Raw genomic sequence first — 12,491 nt, forward strand, 5'->3', positions numbered from 1 at the left:
GTCCAGCAAAGGGCTACGAGGATGATGAGGGGACTGGAGCATCTCTCATATGAGGAAAGGCTGACTGAGCTGGGCTTGTTCAGCCTGAAGAAGAGAAGGCTGAGAGGGGACCTAATAAATGCTTGCAAATATCTGAAGGGTGGGTGTCAGGAGGATGGGGCCAAACTCTTTTCAGTGGTGCCCAGCGACAGGACCAGGGGCAATGGGCACAAATTGAGGCACAGGAAGTTCCGTCTGAACATGAGGAAGAACTTCTTCCCTCTGAGGGTGACGGAGCACTGGAACAGGCTGCCCAGGGAGGTTGTGGAGTCTCCCTCTCTGGAGATATTCAAGACCCGCCTGGATGCGGTCCTGTGCAGCCTGCTGTAGGTGACCCTGCTTCGGCAGGAGGGTTGGACTAGATGACCCACAGAGGTCCCTTCCAACCCCTACCATTCTGTGATTCTGTGTGATTCTGTGATACATTTAAACTTACATAGCTCTGCAGAATTTAAGAATTTTAGGAGACACTTTGGGTGGGGGGAACTGGGTTTCTGGTTTGTAGTTGCAGTTTGGACTGGGTTTTCATTTTTTTCATAAGTGGATGTTTCTGTTGTTGTTTTTAGGCCACTGCATCTCTGTTCAGGTGATTTTATTCTTTTCCAAGTGCTATCAAAAAAAAGATACAAAGAGCAAGTCCCTGAACCAAAGAATAAATGGATATTTATCCATAAGTATATATGGATAATATATCCATATATACTGCTTCTCTCTCACCATTCTCAGAATCTATCCTGCAAATTCACTGCATAAAAATCATACTTTCCCTGAGATTTTCTAACTTAAATATCTCTAAAGACAAAGCTTCAATATTTAACCCATACAAAAACAATGGATTAAATTATTTGAGCAGTAACAAAGTAAGCTGACTAGCTGTAGTTCTTATTAAAAATACTCTGTATCCATTGAAAAGTTCTTGCTCCAGAACAAAAGAAAGGTGTTTTAGATATTAACTGTACTGCTGCACATCAACTGTTGTTCTACAGCTGCTTGCACAAGTTCCCCACTAGCATGTTCTCCAGGCACAAGAGAGGTGCCACAGTATTACACAGAGCCACCCACTTTGTGCCTTATAAAGCCTGCCCTTCAGGAACGCATGCCGCAACGTAAGAATTGGGAATGAGGCATCTCATGAGTCTTAATCAGCTGCCAGCAACTTAACACATATCCCCTTTTGCCTCTTTGATCATCAGTTTTTCCCATCGATAGGATGGGTATATTGTGAAGGCAAACGAGTAAACATGTGAAACAGGGAAAGATTGCGAGCTGAAAGCCCCTGAAGTCCATCTCTCCTTAGGCATCTTTGGACATCCACAAGTTTCCAGTGCTGTGGGAAGTGGATGCCTGCACTACTTAGTGATGAAGAGTCATCAGCTATTCAGAGAACTGATGCCAGAGGGCGAGACCCACAAGTCAAACCTTTTCGTCTCCTATGTGTGTCTCTGAGTAATACACAGATGGGAGAAAACAGAAAAGCTTTATTACTAGAGCAAAAAGAGTATTGACTCCATTAAGTAAAATACTTCCTGCATTACTTGTTTTAGAACCTTAAGTAGAGCAAAGAGAACATCACTTCCCAAGAAAGCAAAGTTGTCAAAATTACAGAGGTTGTCTCAGCTGTTTTTCCACCAGACATAAGCATATTCCATAAAATTCTGGAAATACCTTTTTTAATTTTCCTTCTCTTTCAAATAGAATAAAAGAATTTACCTTTGATCAAAGACATCCACCAGAAGCAACACCTTTTAAGATAATAAAGGTGTTGCGCTATCCTTTTCATTGGCATTCAGACTACTGATAGGAATTCTTTGGGAAAACAGTTCTCTGCACTACTATGCACTACATATTTCTGACCTTCAATACAAACCTGAGAAAGAAAAATTAATAGAACAGGATTCTCAGCACTAGAGGACAGAATCACACACAGTAACCTTGATGTTACAGAAATTAGCATTCCAGGAACTGGGAAGACTAGACAGAACTGGGCCAAATTAATTTAGTGGCTCCTGTCGTGGAGAGATGCATGTAAAGGACTCCGCAAACACCTGTTCCTCTTTGGGAACAGCACTCATGTTCTTGGAATGACATTAGGATAACATTTGGTGAGAAATCAGTTCTTACTAACCTTACCAATACAACAGAAAACCTACTGAAAGGTGTAAGTCCATTTTAGACTGACAGAACTATTTTTACCGGGCTGTCAACAGCAGGGTAGCAGTATGCCAGGGAGCTCAGGGAACTCTTTCCACAAAACGCTACCAACTGCACAGGAAACAAGATTGGATTTGCTGCACCAAGACCATCCTCCTGCTTGAAATGCAGAAGGACTATGACAGAACCACTTACCTGGAACCTGTGAACCAATTCCAGTGACTGGCTGTCATTCTGGTCTGCTTCAAGGATGACATCTGTCAGTTTATGTATGATCACATCCAAAGGGCCTTGATCTTCAATGGGTTTCGTGAGGTCAAGCTGCAGAAACCAGAGAGAAACCTTTTATTAATATATGGAGGATGTGAGGTTCTTGTCCCCGCCATCGTCCAAGGTGTTGCTGCCACACAGAAGGCATTTACTTCACACGCTGCCTTTATTTTGGTATGTTACCCAAATCCCTGAGAATTCACATTTCACTGAACGTCAGAAAGCTTTACTCAGACATTTATTTCTCAGCAGCGTAGATCTAATTCCATGAAAAAGCAGCGAAGTCGTGGGCAAGCACCCTTCATCCAAACGCCTTCCTGGGCTTCGCCACCCTGAGCCAACACCTCTCTCTTCAGCTCTCTTTCCCAGTACTTGCACCACAGTGCAAAATGAATGAGCCAACAAAGATTATCACCACTAATAAAAGGAACGCCTGCCGTGCCCTTTGCCCTTTGGGATTGCACAAAACAGCACCCAGGACAGTAACACCAGTAACACAAAAGCAACTGACTCAGGATCTTCGCAAATTCATCTCCTGCAGGAACAGCTATTTAGCTGGTAAGGAGGAGTGCAGATCCCAGAGCACTCTCACTAGCAGACCTTGGCATTTAGCTGGCTAGAGGGCAAAGATTTGGGGTGGGGTGTGCAGAAACTATGCTCCAGATAGCATGGGAAGGCACAAAAGTGGTGGTGATGTGTCACAGGGCTTGGTCCCAGGTACCAAGACAGGGTTCAAGGAGCAGAGGAATCACCCGTACTGGAAAATGATTGAGTTAGGGATCTCCTGAGGAAATCTTAATGTAAAGAAGGCTACTGGACCTGATGGGATGCATGTGAGGGTTCTAAGCGAACTGGCCAATGTCATTGTGAGGGCTTAGATTTATCAGGACATAAATCAAAACTGTGGAGATTCCAACTAAATCAGGAAAAAAATCCCACCACAATGACAGTTCGGTTGCAGCACAAAATCTCACAGAGGCTTTAGGATCTCCATCCTTCAAGGTTTTCAAGACCTGACTGGACAAAGCCTTAAGCAACTCAGTCTGAATTTAATGTTGAATCTGCTTTGATCAAGACAATGTATTACAGACCCCTAAGGTCCCTCACAAACTTAGTGATTCCATGAAGCTACTTACCAGATCTGAACATTTGTACAGTGTAAGTACCAGAACTGTCTCATGTTCTAGCCAACACACTGGACTGCCCACAGCACAAAAGCTGCTGCATTATCAAGTGCTGCCCTTCAACCAATTGCGAGATCTACTGGATCAGGGGCAACTTAACCTTGTAAACGTGGAACTGGGAAAATCTTTGAACTGACAGACAGATGTGTGCTCACTAAACTAAAGTTAGTGTCCGATTTTGCAGTTGTATGCACGCTCCTTCTCATTGCTGCTATCTCTTTTATTCAACTCTGGCAGAAAATAGCATTGAGGAGGGCTGGGCACAACAGGCTGCTGATGCTCTGTTTCGATATGATTCGAAGATCCGGTAAGAAAAACCTAACAGTACAATGTATACTGTTAAGCAGGTATTCTTTATTGCGGCGCCGGGCACACGGGGGATTTCTCCTCCAAACGTGCGCGCCAGACACCCTGTTGCTTCAGGTTAAATACAATCACACAGGTAATTATTCATTATATTTCTAGGAACTAATTAGCATATGTAAATATCTTTCACGCATGTCTGTTAGTATCTTTGGGTGGTCTTCGGGGGTCCCAAGATGAAGGCCCATCCTCTTCATCACGCTGTTCACTGATTGACATTTGTTTCTGTGCAAACTCAGTTCTAGCATCACGTATATCATGTCCTTCAGGTTGTTTTGCTCCAGTCTTGTTGCTCTCTTGGTGCCTCCTTATCTCTGTAGCTCAGCGCATTTGCCCTCCCAAGGCTGAGCTGTCTGGAGTAGAGTTATTTAGGAGTCTCTTTTATCCCACAATTATCCCAATTATTTGCTGAGAATCAAGACCACTTTTGTTTCACTTAATTATTTTGTCTAACGACTAAGTGATAGCTTGTGCCCATGTCCTTCCACTACATTCCTTAATGAGAAAACAGGGATTAGTGTAACAGTTATATTGTTAGATCACTATGCACGCAGAAATACAAGTTACAGTACTAAAGACTACTAAAAACTAGAAAATATTAAGGCTTTTTGTTACAGTTTCACATTTCTTACAATCCCCTCTATCAGATAGAAGCCTGGTCTTCCCTGTCTCATTAGCTTGAGTTTTGTCTTAATAAAATTTCCCACCCTACGGAAAGGGCCTTGCTTTGAACTAGGGAGTGCCCTAAGGAAGGTAATGATAAGACAGGATGGCTGGAGCTCAAGGACAAATAAAACTAAACCAGCAGAGATCTAGCAGCCTTACAATAATTTGCTAGTTGTTAACCTAACTGATCCATGTAGCCAAATTGCTTTTCTTGCGTAGGCACTCTTATCTGGGCTAGGCTTACTTGATCAGAATAACTGAAGTTACCTATGGCACAAAAGCAAACTAAAAGACTGCCGATTCTTCCCAAAAGAGACAACCTTCGCTGGCCCGTTGCTATGTGCTCCTACTAACAGTTGCAGGCTGAGGCTCTAGTACTATCTTTGAAGTACTTACGTAGATTCTAGTACAACCGGAACACATATTGTGCGTCTGTTGTCCAAGACGACTAACAGAGGCACTGTTCACAGGTGGGCAGCAGACTCTCTGCATGCAAAGATTATGCCATGGTAAAGACAAACAAGACAGATTTAATGTGAATGATCGGTGATCGGTAAGCTGTGGCTGGGTGAGGCAGTCCACACATTTTTATTCCCACAAGTAGTGCAGCACAAAGGCTAAGGGCAAATTTAAATGTCTGCAAAATCAAGGCAAAATGAAGCAAATTGCAGCTTGGCTAAGGATGTGGCAGGAGATGATCTGCTTCTGCAACCAAGTTCCAGAAAAATCAGCTCATATCCTTAAAAGAAATCTCAGATGACCACACTGCTGTTCCTGAGGTTTTTTCATCTCCCTATCACATCTGGAAGGAAACAGCAAAACAAAGGGTCCATTTAACTGGGTCAGAAAGTTCCCAGTTGCCACGGTACAAAAATGTGAAGTAATCCATTTTCAGGACTTCCAGTTTGAAAAACAGTGAGAAGCAAGTAAGCATTTGAGATTGGTTACCCTTCTATTCTTCCTGCACTTGCAGCTCAATCTGCACAGAAACATTCAGAAAACAAGAAGACAGTCCTCCCTTTCAGCCTTGACCCAAGAACAGAAATAAGCCTTCAAGGCATATCCAGGCATCTTCAGCACAGTGTTTTCCAGAAGCATAAGACATCCGGGCAAGATAACTTCTTCTCAACAGTTATGCCAGCTAAAAGCAACTGGCATATTTTGAGAACAAAACCAAAATGCACCAACTTTGCATGTCGGAAAGTGTTAAAAAGGGTCCCTCTAAGAGCGCTCGGCTTCCCCTTCACCGGGAAAGCAATACTAGAAATGACAGCACGCTAAGGCAGCTCCTCTGGTAGGAAGTTCATGACCACTTCAGCTGGCTCAACGAGGACAACAGGTACTTTTCAACCACACAAATCTTCAAACTTTGATCCAGTATTTTGTGAATTGGACAATTAAATTGTTTGCAAGAATAAGTCCTCTCTGTTCTGGGCCACGCTGCAGAAAGCAAATATTCCTGGGCTATGTGGAATTTGGAAGAGATCCACCTTCCTTTTCAATACCAAGAAGAAACAAAGAAGTGAAAGGAGAAGAAAAAGAAGGAAAAAAAGATTTGAGTTGCAAAAAAGAAGCCGTTTCTAGTAGAGTATCAGACCCTAGTAGAAGTCAGTGAAAGTAGAGTGCAAACTTTCTGATGGCCCTCTGCTGAGACAAACACTGATTCATTGTTTGTCATCAGATGGAATTCAAGGCCTCCTACTTCCCTTCTCTTTCAGCATCTCTCTCTCCAAACAGTCTTTGCATTTGACATGATCACCCAAAGGTTTGTTTTTGCACAGAACTAACACCATAGCAACACAAGTGAGAGAAAAGATTTATCAGCACCAGCTTGAAAAAACATCGAGATATGGCTATGGTGCCCTTTCTTCTGAATTAGGCTATAGCCTACTCTGCTTGCCCTTTTTTATACTAAAAAAACCCCCAGAAACAACCAGGTATTGGGCTCACAGCATTGTCACTTACCACCAAAACTCAGCAAAACTCAGGTGAATGACAGTATGAAAGCTGCACACACAAAACGCCAGACACCAGGCATATGCCTTTCCAGGTTTTACAAATCCATATATGGAAGAAAACAACTGCTCGATAAATGCTCTTATCATAGCTGGCTGCAGCTAGCCTGCTCACCTTCTAACAGAAAGAGTTGGAGTTAAAAAGTGGCTGGAGTTAAAAGGTGCTCCAAGCTTAGAAATGTCATAGTCTGCCCCGTAGCCTTTCCAGTGCATCCACTGGAGAGTTAGTGACGGGCATACAGAGCTCCATCTCTGCACTCCTCTCCCCTTCCCCCTTCCTCTGTCCTCCAGAAACACACAGCCAGCGCATTATCCAAATCATTACACAGGAGGGCAAAAAAAGTTTATTTCCATTAAGCACAATTTGTTTAAAGTTTTGGGGTTGTTTTTCTCCAGAATGCTGGCAATCCATCTGTATTGCAGGGACAGGGCGAGCGCCTGGCAGAGTGCCACGGCTCTCCGCTGGTCCCAACTGCAATCCCACACGCATGCATTTCTGAAAGCCGTGTTTAAAAATAAAACTATGTCCAAGTGAAAAAAATCTGGATTCGTTCACTCAGGGAAAAAAAAACCCAAACAACTGCAAATGTTGGATTTAGCAAAAAGAATTACCATTTATCTAAATGATTAAAAATAGGTTTGTATTTTTTGTTTTATTTAGGGTTTCCAGTCCATGCTATAATCAATTGTATTTCAGAATCTGGCTGAGCAGGATTTGTGTTTTTTTAAAAGCTCCTCTTCAGAAATAGTTTTTAGATTATCATTCACATGAAATGACGATTTAATACCAACCTGACCCGTTTGCTGAACTGAAGACAGATCATAAAACAGTTTGGGTTGGAAGGGACCTTTAAAGGCCATCTGGTCCAACCCCCCCTGCAGTGAGCAGGGACATCTCCAAGTAGATCAGGGTGCTCAGAGCCCCGTCCAACCCGACCTTGAATGTTTCCAGGGGTGGGGCATCTACCACCTCTCTGGGCAACCTGTGCCAGTGCTTCACCACCCTCATCGTGAAATAATGTCTTTCTCCTGTCTAGTCTAGCTCTACCCTCTTTTAGTTTAAAACAGTTACCTCTTGTCCTATCGCAACAGGCCCTGCTGTCCAGATCTGTCTACTGCTATACCCCTGAGGAATTTAGAACACATTTCTATTTATCCTCACTTTTCTCTTAAAATACTTCCATTAGAAAAAAAACCACCAAAAAGACTCATAAATCTATTTTTAAGCATACTGCTCCCAGTCTCCAATCAGCTAATAGACTCCACTCACCAGTATGCTGCACTAAGTTCTTGCTATATTTCAGTTTTTATTTGATGTGCTGCTTACGAGCAACAGAATGGGAGTGCATGTCTCTCCACAGCAGCCTGTCTTGCTGCAGGTGAAAAAAGCTCATGAAACTTTCACCCAAAGGATGTGAATGAAGACAAGGAGAAAATCACCAGAGATGACAGGTTTGCTCTGAGCCTTTTCACTAGGTAGATACCACCAAATAATCAGATGTTATCATCTTGAGTGCTAGAAAGCTTAATAAAATGCCCAGTGTTCCAGCAGAGACCTGTCAATGCTCCGCTACGCATTTTCACAAGTCACAGTCCAAAAGACCCTTTGTGGTAATTTAACCCTTCTTCTCCCTGTGAACCAGACATACAGCACCAGCCTGACCTGGCCTCTCTGCTCCCTGACTCCTGAGGCTGTATATGCAATTTTCTACACAAACTTACTGTAGCCTATTATTCAGATATTCAGTGAAGGCTGCACTGACCCCAAAACATGTAGAGTTTATTTCAGTCTTAATACAGCTTCTTAAACTCCACTGTACATAGACATTCTGGTTATTTGTCATCATCTTCCCTCTCCTGGGGTTGTCTTCTACCCTGTATCTTCATTGCATGCATTTGTATCAAAAGGCTTGTAAAACAAAGCCTTTGAAATTCTGTCCTTCCTCCCCCAACCCCAGTCCCAGTGTTTGCTGCGCTTCAATGCTGAGCAAGCCATAATGAAAAAACACCATGAGCTTTGGGGTGGAAAACCAAGTCTTCAAGAAGCTGAATCTTGACAGCTGATGTATTGGTGGATGCTGTTCTTTCCCCAAAACGCTCAGAGATGAAAGCCTCTAAAAATATCTTAAGCACTCTGGAGAGGAAAGGGAAGCAGCAAAAATCAATAGTGCCAGGTTCAATGTTTCACTCCTTCGTAAAACGTAAAAAATAAAATACATGGGATAGTCTAATTACAGGAGAGAACGTGTTTGCATTTGAAAGGAAGAGGGGCAGAAATCAGAAAAATGGTTGTGCACATCCGTCCATACCTGTGAGACCTACTCGCACAGAAAAACAGAGACAGAACAGAGTGGCGCAGAAGTCTGCCTGCTCTTCTGGTAAATCACAGGACCAAACAAGACCAGTACGTCCTCCTTTCCCAAACTAAATCCTGCAGAAGCAACCCAGTCCTGTCGCTCCACCGGCATGACACACCCGCAAACCCTGCTGCCAGGTCTACGCAAGCACAAAACGGACACGAGTGACTCTGTGCCAAAGCCCCACAGAAGGTGACAAGCACACATCAACACATCATGAAGGAAGACACTGTTATCTGGCAGATGAAAACCAGGTATTTTTCACTGATATACAGGCTCTTCACAGCTCCTAAGACATGCCTAAAGGTGAGGAGCAGCACAGCATAAGCTATGAAGCCCTGCTGCATTCCCATTTTCTCAGATACTGAAACTTTAACACCAGAGAAGATCCTGGATTTAAGAGATGGTTTCTTTGTGTTTTCTTGTGCTGGCGCCAGAGCGGATTACTTCGGATTCTGTTTGACACAAACTGCCAGAGAGTGTGCGTGAGCACTTTGTACGTTTTCAAGAGTCACACACTGCCACTCCCCTGGAAGCTAGGTATGATCTCTGAAAAGTCTGGGAAGTTCTCACTTCTAGCTGTATTCTAGATAAAATGAGGTAAAAGGAATCTCATAGCTTCTGCTGCACTACATGTACTAACATACACGGACACCATTTATGGATCACTTCCCCAGTTACTACGTAAAACGACTAGCTTTTGCACACCCGAGGCTTGTCCTGCAGTCAGGAAATCCCCCAGCAACCCGGCGAGCATCGCGTGCTCACGGCCTCCCCTGCACACTCCCACAGCAGTGAGCAGCGAGCCAGCACTGCCAGCGCCGGCGCAGTGACAGACAGTGACTCGGGACTCCTACTCTGTGTGCAGAATAGCACTGGGACAAGTTACTGCATCTCAGTTACTCAGACCTCTCCCACTGCCTCCCTCTCCTCCCTCCTTGGTTCCTCTGACCCTGGCATATAAACCTCCACTGGGCATTACCCTTCTGTTCACATCAAATTTTGCCTCCATCACTTCTTTAAAAGCAAAACAAGAAATCCTACCTTCAGGCTATGGCTAAAGCTCTTCACAGAAATTATTTTCTTTTCAGTAGAGATTTTTTACCCAAGACTGGAACTTTGTTACTATTTTTTTTTTGGCTTACAGCCAAATGCAAAAAAACATTTCTAGAAATTAAAGTATAACTCAGCTCAGCTTATCTCCTTATCTCCTGTAGAATATTTTGGCAGCTGCAGAAAGTTCTTTCCAGAACTTACAAATATGCAGGAACAGCTGTTTCTCAGCACGATATGAAATGGAGAGCTCATGTCCCACTAAGGCTGGACTGCAGCAAGCAGGTTTTGGTAGGCAAGCGTTTAGGCAGTTCAGTCTTGTTCAGCGACCATCTGAACGGCAATTGCTGATTTTCAGCACTGCAGGAGGAATAATTGATGTTGCTCAAATCCAAAAAGGCCTCTTGCCAAGGGTGTCCCCTGAGGTCACCAATGCTCCTGTGGATCAGGAAAGGCAGCAGAACAAATCCAGAGATTAGCAGAGGAGAAAAGTTGAACAGAAAATGTGTGACATGGGAGGATTAGGGGTCCAACGAAGGAAAGCAAGTTACAGAAAAACAAGAACCCAGGAGAATGAGCAGTAACGTGCTGCTGAGACTGCCTTGCTTTATTTTCTGTAACTGTCAAAAAGATAGTGTTCATGTACATTAGGTTAAAAGGCTATACAGGTAATCCCAGTAGCGGAAGGTATGGGAAAATTACAGAGCGGTTCACAAAATTTCTGGCCAATTTAAAGCTTTGGAATGGACAGATCAGATCCAGAAAGACTTTACAAGGAAGATTTTTAAAGTTTCTTTGACCGAACTGTGCCAGCTCCAGCCCAGTTATTGAACTGACAGCTCAATCAATCTTGTAGAAGAACAGACATTAAGGGAAGAGTGGAATGGGGAAGCCATCCATGGAGAACACTCCAGTTAACCCAGAACACAGAAATACTGCAGCACTACAGCCAGTACAATCTGAGTAAGCAAAGGGAGGCGGGCGAGAGGGGTGCAATTCACTTCCCTGACGCTTTCAGTGCTTAATTATAACAGCATATAAACATTCAAAATATCAAGATCTAACAGTACTACAAATATTTCTTTTTTTTAATAACTACTGGACACAGAGAAAGTTAAGATGAAGGAAATGTTCTTCTGAAAGTTTCTCTCAGAGCCACGTAAACATGTACTGCATTACCTCCCTCCCTTTGGCTGTGGGATTAGAGAAGTAGAAATGCTGATATATAAGAAACATCCCCCAGAAAGTCTGGCTGCCACCCTTTATCCTAAGGGCCAAGGAAGCTCAGCTCTGGACTTGCACCGGACTTCTCAGGCTCAGTTTAAGGATAATTCTTCAGCAGCACCCGTCCAACACCAAGAGGCACCGGTGCTCCTGTGTGTGTGGCTGCGCTTCCCAAGAGATCGCCGACGTCTCGCTGCTGTAACTCTCCCTTTAACAAAGCCGGCGAGCAGAGGTATAGGCAGGTTGGTGGCACCCCCTTCACTTCTGTTAGCAACCAGACCCAGCAGAGCTGGATTTCTAGGTGCATTTCCCTTGCTGAAGAGGGTCTGGATGATGCAGAATTGTAAGTAAATACAGGTAGCACTGGAAGTATGTATAATCCAGTCTCCTCATCACTTCGCTGAATTTATGTGGTCTTTATTGTGTACTAGGGAGTTTAAATACACGTGGAGAGAGCAATAGCTGTCAGGGTAGAAAGTTTTTATGCTCTTTATTCGCCCCCTGCTTAAACTAATTAGGATTCCTTCTGAAAAATGAAACAAAATTGAAACATACTTAACAAAAGATCCTTCTTCATTCAAACATACTCTTACAGTGTTGCTCATGGATATCTGGTAGCCTGTAATGTTGTGCAACTGTGAGAGACAGATAAGGAGGAGGGAGAAGTACACTGGAATATGACAGGGAAGAAACACAAAGGCTTTAGAAGACTTCATCAGCCTACAGGGGAAACAAAAATGGGTAAGGCTGCTTTTAAATAAAGAGCAGGCCACACTCAGACTGATCTATATCACATCCCCATGCTGCATGAGCATAAATCGGAAGAGGGACCGTGAAGAGACAGAAGACATTGTGGCATTCCCTTCCATCCTGTTCCAGCAAGTGTTATTTATGGGAGAATGAAGTTGCCTTTTAGTTACAAAGCACTGCTTCAGCTTGAAACCACTGCTCCCAGGGAGATAAAATGATGAAACTGTTCCTTCCAAGGATGAATTCACAGGCATTTGAAATGGTCTAAAATGAACACGGCCACAAAGATAAAAGAGTTAGCCCATGGTTTCTCGAACTGAGGAAGAAGGGCATGGGTGAAGATCACAACCACCGTGGACCACATCTTCAAGTGCTGCACTGATAGAAGGTATTGGCAGAAGGAGCAGAAAGTGAAGCCA

At 43.5% G+C, this 12,491-nt stretch overlaps 1 protein-coding gene across 2 annotated transcripts in view; it reads right to left on the reverse strand.

Moving 5' to 3' along the window:
- Nucleotides 1–12,491, reverse strand: part of ITPK1 (inositol-tetrakisphosphate 1-kinase) — a 154,064-nt gene that overhangs the window by 70,635 nt on the left and 70,938 nt on the right. Inside the window, exons 1-2 of one of the 2 annotated variants that reach the window (XM_075426233.1) lie at nucleotides 10,303–10,443; nucleotides 2,386–2,511 (exon numbers count right to left, since the gene is read on the reverse strand). In XM_075426233.1, coding sequence (XP_075282348.1) covers nucleotides 2,386–2,511; nucleotides 10,303–10,353 — 177 coding nt within the window. In that variant the 5' untranslated portion in view covers nucleotides 10,354–10,443. Of the gene's footprint in view, nucleotides 1–2,385; nucleotides 2,512–10,302; nucleotides 10,444–12,491 lie in introns of those variants that run through there. The other variant, XM_075426234.1, reaches the window with a different exon arrangement.

The sequence above is a fragment of the Opisthocomus hoazin genome, chromosome 7, assembly GCF_030867145.1.
Source record: "Opisthocomus hoazin isolate bOpiHoa1 chromosome 7, bOpiHoa1.hap1, whole genome shotgun sequence".
Taxonomy (NCBI): Eukaryota; Metazoa; Chordata; class Aves; order Opisthocomiformes; family Opisthocomidae; genus Opisthocomus; species Opisthocomus hoazin.